This window comes from Lipotes vexillifer, unplaced genomic scaffold, assembly GCF_000442215.2.
Source record: "Lipotes vexillifer unplaced genomic scaffold, Lipotes_vexillifer_v1.1 scaffold713, whole genome shotgun sequence".
NCBI classification, from domain to species: Eukaryota; Metazoa; Chordata; class Mammalia; order Artiodactyla; family Lipotidae; genus Lipotes; species Lipotes vexillifer.
Genome location: NW_006773157.1, coordinates 1,907,755 through 1,923,904, shown reverse-complemented (window position 1 = coordinate 1,923,904; position 16,150 = coordinate 1,907,755). Strand labels below are relative to the sequence as shown.

Sequence of the window (16,150 nt, the reverse complement as noted above, 5' to 3'; positions counted from 1 at the left end):
TGGAACCCATGTTGGCATGTCTGAGAATGCTGCCATATGCTCACAAATACTCAGAATGCAGTGAAAAAGTAAGGAAGGTCTTCCACGTTTCCTTATTACACGTGTTCTACATTGTACCAGGAAGAATTTTACATTGTATCTAGAGATCAGCTTCAGTAATCAGTTTAACTGTAGCCTCTCTTTCTCTGCATAGCCCTCCACTTAGTGTATACGAAGTAACCCTTTTAAGCAAGTGGGGGGGTGGATCAACATGGATATGACTCTCTTAGCTCTTCCCAAAGAGAGGTCTGGCCTTTGCCCTTGGATACTGGGAGGTGATGATCTCTAGGCCCCTGACGTGTCCTGCTTGACAGGAATGTCTTTATGATGGGGGCTTTGAGCTATGCTGTATCAGTTCCAATCTTTAGAGGAATTAGACTGAAATCATTAGTCTACTCTCTGGGAAGGGCTGAAGACTAAAAGTCAGCCAAATGCGCAGTTTGACTGAGCTCCAACAAAAACTCTGGACACTAAAGTCTTGGGAAAGCTTCTCTAGTTGGCAATAATCTGTATATATTGTCACATATCATGGCTGGAAGGAGGTAATGCCCTCCATGACTCCATGGGGAGAAAATGGCTGGACCATTTTCCATTTGGACCCCTCCTGGAATCTGCCCTAAGCATCTCTTCCCACGGCTGATTTTAATTTGTATCCTTTTGCTATAAAAACACTGTCATTGTAAGCATAGTGCTTTCCTGAGTTTTGTGAGTTGCTCTAACAAATTAGCCACTGTGCGGTGGATAGGGCTTCCTAGCTGGTCTAGGAATAGCTGGTCTGAAGTGAGGATGGTTGTAGGGATCCATGAACTTGTGCCTTGTGTCTAAGTGAGGACAGTCTTGTGGAGACTGTTCCCTCAGACTTGGCAGTTTGGCTAAACTCATTCTAGGGTGGTGGTGAAAGCAAGGATAATAAAAGGTGAGGTTGGAAGATTTGGGTATGATTCATATTGGGGAAGTCTATGAAATTGGTGAGTTTAGGGGTTTGTATTTTGGAAAATGTGAACTTAAAGAAGTCTCCCAGATGGGAGGTAAGAGACCAAATCATGGCAAGAAGAAAAATTAGACCCTTTAGATCTGAGTAGAGTCCTGATAGAGTGACCTTAGGCAAATTACTTCAAGCCTTAGTCAAGTAGAGGTAAATATAAGAGTTAAAAGTGATGATATATGTGGAAATGTTTTAAAACTATCATATGTAAATGTGAAAAAACAAAGTACTTTTAACATTCTGGAAAAATCTGAGTGTAACTGTCACAAACTGAGTTATATGGGAGAAGTTAATACTTTCTTGATATTTCCCCCCTCAGATTAGAAAAAGTTACTTCCCTGTGTTTTTTAATTTGTCACATTTCCACATTCAAAAACTTTAACTTGATTAGCAATCTTTTATCTTTAATATGTTTCCCTATCTGTATGTTCCCAAGCAAGGTATTTCTATTTTATTTATTATTTTTTATTGAGATATAATTGACATATAACATTAGTTTCACATATACAACATGATTTGATATTTGTACATATTGCTAAATGATCACCACAGTAAGTCTAGTTAACATCCATCATCACACATGTCAATAGTTACAATTTTTTTCTTGTGATGAGAACTTTTAAGATTTACTCTTAGCAACTTTCAAATACACAGTAGAGCATTATTAACTGTAATTCCCATGGTGTACATTTCATCCCCAGAACTCATTTATTTGCAAGGGACTTCTAGATCCAAAAAAACTGGGGTGATTAAGAAAAGCAGTTCACATATTTCAACTTCTCCCCAGATTTATCACCTCTCCAATGTGTCTGATTCGTATCTCCTCCACTTCCCTACATCATGGGATCAAAATTTTCAGAACGTAACACTTAAAAATGGTGCCTCACTGTAAGATGCATTTTTCCAAAGTAAAGATCCCGGTGGTGTGTATGGTCCTGGAGTTTTACCAGAGGCAAAATGGTTGTGCTTTGAGAGCGCAACCTCCAGGCTCAGGCTCCGGAGGTGTGTGAGCTTGGCGGGAGAGGTCTGGGTTGGCATATCTGGGAGTTCTCTAAGCGGTGCTGCCCCTCGTGTGTTGGAGGCAGTGTGGGAGCGGCGCTCCAAGAGGGTGGGCGTGAGTGGATGGGCGGGCGTGAGTGGATGGGCGCTGCTGGGCCTCGCTCGAAGGGTCTTAGCTGGGAAGGGACGGTGAGGCCCATTTCCCACCTGGATTAATATGGATCCGATGGGGTCGTAGTTTTCCGTCTCCTCGGCCATGCCTACAGCCGGGCGGGGCTGCCTCCCAGAGGAGGCGAGATCTCCAGGCGCCGGAACCTGCTGCGGAGGGAGCTCATCCCCATGGCAACGCCACGCGCAGCCCGGCCTGGTCCACGCCGGCAGCGGAAGAGGGGCTGGAGGAGGAGGCAGGGCCGGCCGTGCCTTCTGAGAATGCGCCTTCATTTGCTCGTCTCCCCCGCGTGCCGGCGGCCGTGGTATCGCCCAAGGCGGAAGGGACTCTTGGACAGAACCTGTTCGCTGGCGCAGAGATGGCTGCGGGTGTCCCCAGTGCGCTAGTCACCAGCTGCTCATCCACCTTTTCCGCAGACCGGCTAGTCCAGCGTGAGTAGTGAGGCACCTGGGCCGATTTCCAAGCCCCGCGCCAAGCCTCGGCTGGCGACAGTCCCAGCACCGCGGCCTCCCTCGGGGCCTCTGTCGCCGCCGTGGGCCCTGGCCTCTTGCTCCCCTTGGTGGTGGCCCGAGACTCCTCTGGTGTCCTTCAGACGTGGTCGAGGTGCCCAGTCCGCCAGGTGTCCACCATTAGCTCCTGCACTCGTTGTTTCTCTGCCTGCCCGGCCCACCATGTCGTTTCTTCCAGCTTTTTCTGTAAAGTAGGACCCCAGCCCAGGGGTTGTTGCGGGCAACCTTTGAGGTGAACCGGAAAGGCGCTCTGGGAATGGTACCGAGGAACGCGAGTGTCAGGTGCAGGAATCGTGATTTATGTTGCCATCCCTGCACCTGAGGTAGAGAGTGTTTCCTCTGGCGACCCCTTGATGTGTATTTTAAGACTTGTTCGACTTGCCCCCTGCACTCTGCAGTTATTCAGTGCCTTGCCTTCCTCCTGAGGCTAGGCCCTCCGCCAACATTAGTTTTTGGTTATTACTGGGCCTAGTCCTTTTGCCTCTGGACCTTCATAGTGGTTGTCAAACTAAGTCACTCTTGAAAGAACCGTAGGCGAGGAGGGGAGACCAGTGTAGTAGAGAAACCATAGGGCTAGGGGCATAGGCTCAACTCTTCCACTAACTAACTCCACGAAGTTGATTATATAATTCAAGACTCCTGTTTTAAATGCGTGGCTTCGAGTAAGAACAGTGACTCTCAGCTGTAACCTATGCCCTTCAGTTTTCTTTGTAAAGTGGTGATAATTTTCACAGGATTTTGTGCTTAACCCAGAGTAATCTTTTGGTAAATGGTAGATATTATTATTAAAGCACATTCTCTCTCTAGCCCTCAGTTTCCTGATCCTGAAAATGGGGCATATGAATCTATCTCACAGGATTCTTTGAAGGACCAGTGATGTGACATTTTGAAAGCATTTTGTAAAGTGTAAAGCATCATATAAACTGTAACTTCTTCCTGTAGTACCTGTCAAATGACAGAATTAGGCAGGATGTCACTCCAGCACAAATGTTCTGTAACTTAGTTATCATTTGTGATCACATAAAAAGTTCCTTAATTATAACGCTAAATGGTAACTAACTGCGCTAATTATGCCATTTCCTTATCTCTCTTCAGTGCTCCTTCCCATTTTTTCCTTTCTTTTCTTTTTGAAAATTGTTTTATTCTAAAAGTAGTGCATAGTCCATTAAGTAAGATTTAGCACATGTAGAAAAGAAAATGTCAGCCAAGGTCTCATCACCCAAACACAAATACTGTGTTAACATTTCTGTGCATTTCCTTCCAGTTTTGTTCCCAATGCACAGGTTTTAAAAAATTGATAATTACATTTCATATATAATTTTTATATTTTATATGTAACATGTAATATTTTTAACATTTTATATATAAAAATTCAAAATATTGTACCTGAAATATTAAATATAGATGTATAAAATTATATATTTATAACACATTTAAGGTGTATGATTTGTGTAAATACATATATTTATGTAAAATATACTTTTACATATATTTCATAAATTATTTTTATCTGATTTTTTCATCTACCATTACACAGTAAATTAGTTTCCATCATGTATTACATCTAGAGAACATATCAGAATTTGCTCAGAATTCTTAAGATCCTGATGTATTTAACTTTCCAAAGGAATTATATGCATTTGGATTTCCATTACTGATATATAAAAGTCCTTTCAAAGCCAATCTCAGAAATATTTGTTAAGTTTTCCTTTGGTTATCACGTGCTTTAAGGATCAGAATTGGCAGACACGGTCACTTCCTTGAAGGAGCTGATTACCTATAGTTGGGGAATAGTAACACTGTACTTCTTTAAAATATATTAGCATCATTGGGAATAAAATGAATTCTGTAAAATAAAATAATCCACTTTATTTCTATATGTAAAATGCTTCTTTGATAACTTTTGTGTTGCTTAAAATTAGATGGCCTTTCCTTTGTGATTCCGTTAATATTATGTAGTGAAAAATAAAATAGAAGCAGTTAGTGAAGAGATTACTTGAGTAAGGAAAAGTGAACTATGAAAGAGGGCTTTTACCATTTCTTCCCAGGTTAATGATTTGGGTAACCACGGATAGCGTTAGAATGTGCTACAGTATTTGCTGAGCATTGATTCTGTTTTATCATAATTAAAGATTGAATTAAATTCATCACAAATTGAGTCTAATTTTGGCATAAAAGATGGACTACCATAATGAATGACTTTGAAGTGTTCAGTGATGTTAAACAATATATGATTTTGGATTGAATCTAATTTACCTTTTTGGGAAGGTTTGGTTTCTTCCCATGCATCAGGAAGAAGAACATTTAGGGTTTCTCCAGTTTCTTTCCTTCGACATCTGATCTATTTTACTGCTTTTGGGGACTTCCCTGGTGGTCCAGTGGTTAAGACTCCACGCTTCCAATGCAGGGGGCACGGGTTCGATCCCTGGTCGGGGAACTAAGATCCCATATGCTGCGTGGTGCAGCCAAAAAAATTTAAAAAGTACTGCTTTTAACAACAATGGGAAATATCTCATAACCAAGTAACCAAGTTTACTATTATAAGTATACATGAAATAAAAATCAGTAGGCCTCTACTATGGATAAAGTGTGGACTTTGTGAGAAGCTTTTTTCATTTTGTCACTCAAAGGCTTTATGTGCAGTATTCTGGGTGGATGTCTGACATCAGATAAAAGGGACATTACCAGTGTAGACTTTTAAAGGGAAATGAAGGCTCAGAATGCTTATGCAAGGCTGTGTGTGGTGTGAGATCAAGTGTCGGTACCCCCAGGCCAGACCTCTTTCCACCCCACATACGTATATATGAACATTTTACTTTTATCCTGGAAAAGTGTATTCTGATATTAAGAACAGAGCTAGTCTCTGTGCCAGTAACTGCAGCTGAAAGGACTACTAAGAGACTATTCCTGCCTTCAGGAGGGATGTGGTGAAAGTATGTGCTCCACCTGTGGAAATATTAAAATGTTGATACCTAAGTTTTAACATCTTACTCTATTTTCCTAGAAGGAACTTTAGATAGAAAAATCCCATTTGGTTTTAATGTATGTAACGCTAACTTAGCAACTGTAAGCCATTTCGGTTCTACACCTGAACATTTGGAGCAAATTTTTTTCTTCTAGTGAAATGTGGGAATTTGGAGATCTTATAATAAGCATTTATATGTATATCAATAATCTTCCCAAACATGTTTTCACATAATTTAGTTTGGTTCTTGTATCCTTGTGAATTCGTGGAGTCAGGGTTTCTCCATTTTATAAATGAAGAAACCGGGGCTTGGAAGCACTAGGTGAGTTGCCTAGAGTGCTCAAGCACCAAGTGCTGGAGCATATGTTCTCATTTGGGATTTGTGTGCATGGGCTGTCTCATTGAAATGTGTTGGAATTCCTTAGCAATCAGAAGTATTTAAGGTGGTGGCATTGGTGGAAGAACTGAGAGAGAAGATTAACTCAAAAGAAGGTTTTAAAATATGCTCGCATTTCCATTTAGAATGGTTGAAGTCTTAATTCTAAGTGAAGAAAAAAAAAATCCTTGCCCAAAGGACCTGTATTTTAAAAAGGGCATGTGCATACCTGATGGTCTTTAACAGTGTCTGGATTTTTATTTTCTCAATTGAGGGAACCCAAAGTAGAAACACTGTATATATTAGTCACTCCTGCTATGTAGAATTAACATTAAAATTAAAAGGTTGTTCCAGATCATCTCTAACATCCCTTCTAGATGTAAAATTCCATGGTATTGGTTATTTTTATGTTAGATTATATAATGCTTCGTGTTTATCTTTTGGAAACTGAAGAATCAAGCCTGATTTTAAAGTTGCAGTAGACACTCCACTTGCGGTAGAGAGTTTGACATTTTGTGTTTGGAATTCAGATGCATTTACCCATAGAAACAATCCGCTAGTCCTCAGGTTTCTAAAACTGTGGAACCAGGTAGCTCAATTATATGATGGGTAAACTAGGCTTTGGGGAATTATGCAGGCAAAGCTGGCCATCAGGTGTGACATTGCTGCTTTGGGAAACATTCATTCTTCTGTAAGACTGGGAGTTTGTTTCTAGGTCTGTCAGACTCCTGTATTTACAAAGGGATCTTAAAATAATTTACTAAAGAGAACATTCTTATTTCACAATAGGGGCTATTGTACAGCTTAGCCAATGTTATCTAGCAACAGAATAGGGATAAGAACTTGGGTCTTCTAATTTGCGTTTTTCTGGAGCTGCTTGAGGTATTCTGAGTAGAGCCTTTTACTCTGGGAATAAGTAGTAATTTTTGCTTAAGCAAAGTTGCTTATTTTGTTGTGGTAGGGGGACTCTGCCTTTGATTGGATTGTATATTTCCAAGTCTTTATTTTCTTCAAAGGAAGAAAGATTGGGCCAGCAAGATTTACCACGAGGGCCTAGAGTTGTCATCACAGAATGATTTAAGTGGTCAGACTAAAGCAGTGATTTCAAATAGTAATGGGGGTGGGGGAACTTTGATTTGTTTTTAACTGTGATACTTAATATATTTAAAAATTTTCAAATAACATTAAAAGAAGGCTCAAGATTGTTATCTTTATTAAAAAAGGGATGTTAAGTCATCAACCTGAAGATTAAATACAAGTCACATTCTCTACAGACCCAAAGGGACTTATAAAACACATCCGTGTTATCTTCCTGTGTGTCTGTGTGTGTGTGTATGTTTGTGTATGTATGTATAATTAAAGCTCAAAGAGGTTGTGATTTTCTCAGGTTGTTCAGCTCATAAAAGTTGGAGATTCAATTCTAGTTCTTTTTTTTTTTTTTTTTTTTTTACTAGTTCCTGTTTACTTCTAATACAGAACAGCTTATTGGTCGCGCTTGTTTCTTTGTCTCCTTGGCTTATCTCAGTGGTATTGGCATTTGGGGCTGGATATAGTACTCCCCCCTTATCCTCAGGGAATACGTTCCAAGACCCCAGTGGATGCCTGAAACCATGGATAATACTGAACCCTATACATATGTTTTTTCCTATATATACCTCCTGTGATAAAGTTTAATTTATGTTAGGATGGTAAGAGATTAACAGCAAGAACATAATGAAGTAGAACAATTATAAAAATATACTATGATAAAAGTTGTGTGACTATGATCTTTCCCTCTCTCTCTTATAATATCTTATTGTACAAATGTAATGCATTTTCCATCTTAACTAAGCACTTACCATACACTGTGGCTGTAACTTTTCTAGTTTGAGGTGCTACAGCAAAGCTAGCAAGAATTTCTTTCCTCTTCACAATTTCATGGGTAGAAGGTTTGTTCTTACTGTAGATTGTAGCAACCTCTGCATATAATTTTTTTTTTCCTTTCCTTATTAAGTAGAGAACTTTCACCTTTTCACTTAAAAGAAGCACTTTACGGCTTCTCTTTGGCATATCCGAATTGCCACCATTTACTACTCTTGTGCTTTGGGGCCATCGTTAAGTTACTTAAACACAAGTGCTGCAATATGGAGACAGTGGATCTGAAAACCCAGAGGGCTGCTAAGTGAATAACGGGCAACATGTGTTGGACTAAGGGATGATTCATGTCTGAGGCAGAACGAAGGATGACTCGAGATTTCATCACGCTACTCAGAGAGAACAGCGAGAAATTAAAAACTTATGAATTATTTATTTCTGGAGTTTTCTATTTAATATTTCTGAACCACAGTTGACCGCAGGTAATTGAAATGTGAAAAGTAAAACTGTGGATAAGGAGGGGCTACTGTTACAGGGGTCGTTTACGCGGGCCTCTCACTGTTGTGGCCTCTCCCGTTGCGGAGCATAGGCTCCGGACGCGCAGGCTCAGCGGCCATGGCTCACGGGCCCAGCCGCTCCGCGGCATGTGGGATCTTCCCGGACTGGGGCACGAACCCGCGTCCCCTGCATCGGCAGGCGGACTCTCAACCACTGCGCCGCCAGGGAAGACCTCTAGTTCTTTTATATATGTGAAATATGATGAACTTCCTGGTGGCCAGAGCTGTATGTATTCAAGGTGAATTTAGGGATAGGAGAAATTACAGTAGAAGATTTCACTACTACAGTGAGAACTTTTATGGTTCAAAATGAGTTTATACCTTTTCTTTCATGGTAGTTGGAGCCTTAGTAGATGAACTACCATAAGCTAATAAAAAATGAAAATGCCTCTATTGGTGCCCAGTTTGTTTTTGTTTTTTTTTATTGGTCGAGTAGAGAATTTGTGTGAAGTGTTAGACTAATCTTTTAGCTGTTGTTGGAGAGTTAAATGATTATAAGGTGTTTGTCTTCCCAGTAAATGGCATTCCAATAATGGGGTAGAGAGCAGTGTGGAAGTGTTACACATCAGCCGACATTGCACAAAACCGTTTATGATACTGAGAGTATTGTATCATCCTGGAGGATTCTGAGTGTATCTAGACTCAGGCCTTTATTTCTGGGCCACCTAACTGCTTGCTTTTATGTAGCAAAAGATAAAAAACATCCAGAAAATATGCAGTGGTCATTTGGTTTAAACAGCTTGCTGCCTTTTGCTCTGTATAATTCCTCAGCAAATAATGACACTCAATAAATAATGAAATCTGATATAAAACCATTTTTAAAAAAAGGTTAAAGTATGAAAACTGTTTTAAATATGTCTGGCAAGAATGAGGATCTGGACACGACGTTGTATTTGTGTTGGAGCCAGTGCACACAGATACCACAAATACCTCTCTGAGAATTACTTATCCAGGAAGCAAGACTGAGGTACGTTAAGACAGAGAGGACAGTTGTGAAACTCTTAAAGAGCCTTTGTGATGTTTTAGATCCAGTAACAAATAACCTTTTTAGTGTTTAATTTTCCACACAGACCTGAAGGCTGGTTCAACACAGAGGTGGGGTAAAGTAGTATCGTACCTGGATCAAAATCAGTATGCTCAGAGCAGGAAAATGTGTGATCATTTGGTAATAAAGAGCACTGTTATGCTGATGTAAGAGAATTGCCATTCTGTCTGAATTCTGCTGGGCTTGTTCAGGACTTTTGTGAGGAAAAAAATTGGTGAATTGAGTGCTGAGTTCTACCCTCTTCCTAGGTATCTGATTTTAAGCATGTTAACTTTTCATTGCACAAATATTTACTGACTGTCTTTACATGTGCCATCATTGTTCTCAGTATCTAAAACCTGTGCCTCAATCGCCTACCTTGTCAATAAAGTGATTTTTTTAAAGCAGCTTTGGGGTGTAATTTAAATACCATAAAATCACCTGTTTTAAGTGTAGAAAAATTCTGTCATTCTAGAAGGAGACTTCTGGCTATTAGCAGTCATCCCTCATTCCCACCCCAGTTCTGGGCAACCACTAATGTACTTTCTGTCTCTATAGAGTTGCCTTTTCTGGATATTTTATATAAAAGAAATCATATGAAAAGTGGTCTGTTGTGTCTGGCTTCTTTTACTTAGCTTGATGGTTTTGAGATTCACCCCTGCTGTAAGCATGTACTTGGTATTCCATTGTATGGAGAGACCACATTTTGTTTATCCATTCATCTGATGATAGACATTTGGTTGTTTCCACTTTTTGGCTATATATAATAATGCTATTATGGGCATGCTAAGAAACTATTATGGACATGCTAAGAAACTATTGTATACTATTTTACGAAACTGCTGGACTTTTTCAGAGTGGCTGTACCATTTTACCTTTCCCATCAGCAATGTATGAGGGTTTTAATTTCTCCACATTTTTGACAACACTTGTTAATTGTCTGTATTTTCATTTATATAGTTGGGGTGAGGTAGTGTCTCGTGGTTTTTATTTGCATTTTCTTAGTAACTAGTGATGTTGAGAATCTTTTCATGTGTATATAGTCCATTCATATATCTTTGATGAAAAGTCTATTCAAATCTTGCTCATTTAAAAAGAAATTGAAGTATAGTTGAATTACAATATTGTGTTAGTTTCAGGTGTACAGCACAGTGATTCAGATATATATATGTGTGTGTGTATATATATATATATATATATATATATATTTCAGATTATTTTCCATTATGGGTTATTATAAGATATTGAATGTAATTCCCTGTGCTATCTTGTTGCTTATCTATTTTATGTTTAGTAGTTTGTATCTGTTAATCCCATGCTCCTAATTTGTCCCTTTCCCCTTTGGTAACCATAAGTTTGTTTTCTATGTCTGTGAGTCTGTTTCTGTTTTGTACATAGATTCATTCGTATTATTTTTTAGATTCCCCGTATAAGTGGTATCATGTAAAATTTGTCTTTGTCTGACTTACTTCACTAAGTATAATATTCTCTAGGTCCATCCATGTTGCTGCAAATGTCAGTATTTCATTCCTTTCTGTGGCTGAGTAATATTCCACTGTGTGTATATATTACATCTTGTTAAGCCAGTCATCTGTTGATGGGCACTTGGGTTGTTTCCACGTCTTGCTTTTTCCCCATTAAAAAATTTTTTTTTGTCTTCTTATTAATGAGTTGTAAGAGTACTTTATATATTCTAGACACAAGTTCCTTATCACGTACATAATTTACAAATATTTTCTCCCATTCTGTGGCTTATCTTTTGGTTTTCTTGATGGTGTCTTTTGAAATGCAAAAGTTTTAAATTTTGATGAAGTCCAATTTATCAGTGTTTTCTTTTTCCATTATCCTTTGACTGTGTGTTCTCCAAGCATGATTTTAACCCATCTGGAAGGACGTTTTGGATACTGGGATGTTGAGTCTGTTAGTTTTGTAACGTTTTCCATCGGACCAAGCTTATTTTCAGTATTTACATACAGGAGCTACAAAATAAATGTTCTTCATTAAATTTACTCTGTTTTGGAAAATTCATCTTAGACATGGTTACCTTCTTTCAGAATAAGTTAGCATCTGCTGCAGATTCTGTTGTCAACCTGAGCAGGCATCGACATTTTTTGTGAAGTTTTTTTACTTAATGCTGATTTGTTTATAAAACATTACCAGTTGAATATGAAAATTATTTTCATCTCATAATTGCCCTGTTTAGACTTATGTGTTCTTCAGAAAATCACCATTTATAAATTATTTTCAAAGCATCTAAGATTAATTGCCAGATAATTTTTATGGTTAAAATAATTAAAAAATACATTTGAGATGGATTTTTATCAGATGCAAATGAAAGGCATTTATGTCTGTGGTGGGAGGTTATGGTGCCTGGCTGTAAAAGGCTAGTTTCAGTTCTATGAGAAAGAATAAAACCAAATTTGCATTCCACAACTTTTATTTTGTTTCATGAATACAGTCAAGTCAGTTCCACAAGTTCGTTTGCTTTGGATCAGGGTTTCTGTTGACATTTTGGGCTGAGTAATTCTCTGTTGTGTGGGGCTGTCCTGGGCATTGTATTCTTGGCCTCTGCCCACTAGGTGCCAGTAGCATCTCCTCGCTTTTGACAACCAAAAATGTCTCTAGATGTTGACATGTGCCCTGGGAGACAAAATCACCTCCCCATAAAGAACCACTGCTTTAGATGATATCTGGACGTATGATTCCAATAAATAAGTGATAGTAATGGAATCCAAAGAAGTCCCCCCCTTTCCCCCAAATAGGAGTGGGAATTGTCCATCAGCTGTGCCACTGGGATTGATGAAGTGGTCTTTGCATGCAGCCCATGAAGTTTAGAGGCTGATGGTTCTTCCTGGCCCTCGTAAAGCACTTCTCCACATTCTGTCTCCCCTGGCTGCCAGCTTCTTCCTTTATGTCTTTTGTGCATGTTGGTCTCACACGTTGGTCTTCTAAGGGCAAAGCAGAGACCGTGTACCCTCCCCCACCACACCCCCACCCTCAGTTATTTTAACATGAATATGTGGTGACCAAGTCCAGACAGCTATTGGGAGAAAGTGAACTTGACGAAAAGGAGGAGGACTGAGTTGGATTTCCTCTGCTTAAACTTTTAAAACTTTTCCACTGTGATACAAAAAGCCCCAAAGCATGTGGCAATGTGAATTTACAGAGTGACCAGAGAGGAGTGTGTGAGGAAAAGGTAACTAAGTGTTGTAAGCAAACCAGAATTGCTGTACTCCTGTTAAAACAGGGGTATGTTGCTCTAACTCAGTCCACTTCCTCTTATCAGCCACTTCATAGTGCTCCACTGATGGATCTGTCATATACACGGAGACAGATATTGTATATACATGCACCAGGAGGCTGCAGGATGATTACTCAGAGAATCACAGATAAGAATTTCCTGACATTTGTCTCTATAAAGTCCCAGCCCTAACCTTGCAGTTTTAACCTTTAAATGGCATACAGACTCCAAAGGCCCTTTACACGGCAGCAGTATGATCTACGCCTAGTACTTGGGGAATAATCTGGTAGTTAATAACTGTTATACAGTTTTGGATAGAGTAGCACCCACCTTGTATGGTGTTCTCATGAAATTGTGGCTATGAAATGGTCACTGGTTGCAACAGTATGGAACCATTATGATTTTTTTTTCTCTTATAAATTTATCTATTTATTTATTTTTGGCTGTGTTGGGTCATGGTTGCTGTGCGTGGGCTTTCTCTATTTGTGGTGAGCAGGGACTACTCTTTGTTGGGGTGTACGGGCTTCTCATTGCAATGGCTTCTCGTTGTGGAGCAGGGCCTCTAGGTGCATGGGCTTTAGTAGTTGTGCCTCGAGGGCTGTAGAGCGCAGGCTCAGTAGTTGTGGCACACGGGCTTAGCTGCTCTACGGCGTGTGGGATCTTCTGGACCAGGGCTCGAACCCATGTCCCCTGCATTGGCAGTTGGATTCTTAACCACTGTGCCACCAGGGAAGTCCTGGAACCATTATGATTTTTAAAGGTCCCCCTTTGTCTTTCCTCCTTGCTGTTTAGTGAAAACTCTGGCTATCATATTTTTTCCCAAATCACATTTTGCTCAATTCTTTTCTTTCATAATAGCTACTTTCTCCTTCAACTGACGTCAGACTCTACTGCCTCCTATACTTTTTCTAATTGCTTTCTCTTCTGTCTCAGTCTGAGCCTTAACAATGGCAAAGAAAAATTTAAGAAGGCTTACTTTGGGAAGGGAGGGGCCAGAGCAGCTTAGTTATTTACTAATTGTAATGTTTCTTACTAACTCTCCTTAACACGTGTGTAACCTGTCCTCTTAGAGTCAGGAGTGCTGTCACGTGTGCAGGAAACTGAGCTGGGGAGGAGGACGTGAACTTTACTGAGGGCCTGCTCTGTGTCCAGCGCCCACCTGCGCTTCTTGGGCATTGTTTTATTTAATCTTCAAGGAGCCATTTGAGGAGTGTTTTTGTCCCCTGTTGCAGCCGAGGAGATGACTCACAGAGAGATTAATTTGTCATTCTCACTGAGGGCCAGTATTCAAATGCAGGTCCCTCTGACCCCAGTTCTGTGCTGTGTCTCTTTTGCGGCCTTTTCTGGTTAGTAGTGCTGCCATCACAAAGGGAAGGGGAAGGAACTGTGGGTCCCCCAGAGGAGTGGGTACCATGAAAGACACTGGTATCAGGGGTGGGAGGTTATGATGCCTGGATGCAAAGGCAGTTTCAGGTCTATGAGAAAGAATAAAACCAACTGTATTCTTAGAAGAGTGCTGCTTTCTGGAAGGATCGTCTTGATTTGAGGTGGCAGCTGTCACTTCCCTCAGGGCATAGAAAATATGATTTAACTGCTGGACAACTCTTCACAAATCAGTGTCACAAATCAATTAATCAGTGTCATGATTAATTAAGTGCACATTAATTCTACCGGTATTAAAAGTGTCTTTAGGGCTTCCCTGGTGGTGCAGTGGTTAAGAATCCGCCTGCCAGTGCAGGGGACATGGGTTCGAGCCCTGGTCCGGGAAGATCCCACATGCCGCAGAGTAACTAAGCCCGTGCACCACAACTACTGAGCCCGTGCTCTAGAGCCTGCGAGCCACAACTACTGAAGCCTGCGCACCACAAATACTGAAGCCTGTGCACCTAGAGCCCATGCTCTGCAGCAAGAGAAGCCACCGCAATGAGAAGCCTGTGCACCTCAACAAAGACCCAACACAGCCAAAAAATAAATAAATAAAACAAATATATATTCAAAAAGGAATGTTTAAAAAAAAAAGAAAATCTAACTGGTGTGCCAAGCCACAACTTCACAGCTATTATTGCTCAGAAGTATTTAAAAAAAAAAAGTGTCTTTAATTTCCCTCTTGAAGGAGATATGAATACTCTAAAACAGTATCAGTTCCTTGAGTTTAGAATGCACTGATTTGGTCTTTTTTGGCTGGGGTAGATAGGTGAGGGGGTAAGGTAAGGATTGTATTTATATATATGCATGTATGAAATTGGGTATTTGTGCTGGTTTGTGAATTTGCCTTGGAACGTCAGAAAGCTTCTTGCCTCTTTCTTTAATGATTGCTTTCCAAATTAACCTTTTTCTGAGGGAAGAAACATCAGGAGAGACGGAGTAGTAGAAAGAAGGGCAAGAAGAAGAGGGAGTTGCTGGGTCACTCACCTGAAATGCTTCCTTGGCCTACAGCTTTCTTCAACTTTGGAATCTCTTCAGTAACTTGCTGAGTGGGAGGGACTATAGGGGAAATAAGATCACCAAGGAAGTGAGAAGTAAGTAGGAGTTGCTGGAGAATTGATGGCTATGTAACAGTTTCTCAAACAGGAAAGGAGATTTATACTTGTACTTAAAGCTGGGGGAAAGGTTTACACTTGCTACTGGAACTGAGTTGACGTTTAACTTCTCATCTGAAAACACTATGAATTAACTATTTTAAGCTGTGAAACCATTCATAATAACATAGCTGGCAATTAATCATCTAGTATTTGTCTCTTAAAAAATGATGTATTACAGCTCCACCAGGTGGCTGCCAGCAGAGTGAATGGCAGGAGGAGGGAGAAGCTGCTCTTGATTGTATTTGTGCATCATTTTGACTATATCAAAATTCACTTTAATGCAGGGCAAAGAAGAGAGGCCGTGGCAGGTTTTTCTAGGAAGTCTGGCAAAAAAAATTCCCACAAGATCACTATGACTCACTTTTGACATAAAAATACCCAAAACTCATCAACAGTTTTCTGACAGGTTAGTTGTACCGTGGGGGTCACATCTTTTGGTACCCTCATTCCAGCTATTATTTTTGGTTTTCATGAAAGGGAAGAGGATGCTTAGGCCCACAGGTTAGTTTTGGCTGTGACCGTTAGACACTTGAGTGTGACCTAGCTCAAACGCTAAGTATTGTAACCTGTAATGCACCACAGTAGAGTAGGAAAGAATGCTGGTGACCTGAATTCCGTTTTAGGCTCTGCTCCTATTAGGCAAGTGGCTTCTTTTTTCTGGCCCTCAGTTTTCTTATCTGTGAAATGAGTGAATTATACTGACTGATCTCTGGAAACTCTTAGCCATGTGCACCAGCATTTGAGTGATTTTTGCTTTAATTTGGAGAAGAATAAACTTGTTAAATGTTTGAAACCAAATATAAAGGATGAGGGAGAAAAGCTGTATTTAGTGTAGACATTTACATTTACA

At 40.0% G+C, this 16,150-nt stretch overlaps 2 protein-coding genes across 2 annotated transcripts in view; one reads left to right on the top strand and one right to left on the bottom strand.

The window, feature by feature from the left end:
- LOC103085932 (IQ domain-containing protein H-like) overlaps positions 1-2,324 on the bottom strand; it is a 73,780-nt gene extending 71,456 nt beyond the window's left edge. The window contains exon 1 of the mRNA XM_007448136.1: positions 2,231-2,324. Within this exon, the coding sequence (XP_007448198.1) occupies positions 2,231-2,281 (51 nt within the window). The 5' untranslated portion in view covers positions 2,282-2,324. The remainder of the gene's footprint in view (positions 1-2,230) is intronic.
- A 210-nt stretch (positions 2,325-2,534) lies between these two features.
- AAGAB (alpha and gamma adaptin binding protein) overlaps positions 2,535-16,150 on the top strand; it is a 91,997-nt gene continuing 78,381 nt past the window's right edge. Inside the window, exon 1 of the mRNA XM_007448135.1 lies at positions 2,535-2,623. Coding sequence (XP_007448197.1) covers positions 2,551-2,623 — 73 coding nt within the window. The 5' untranslated portion in view covers positions 2,535-2,550. The remainder of the gene's footprint in view (positions 2,624-16,150) is intronic.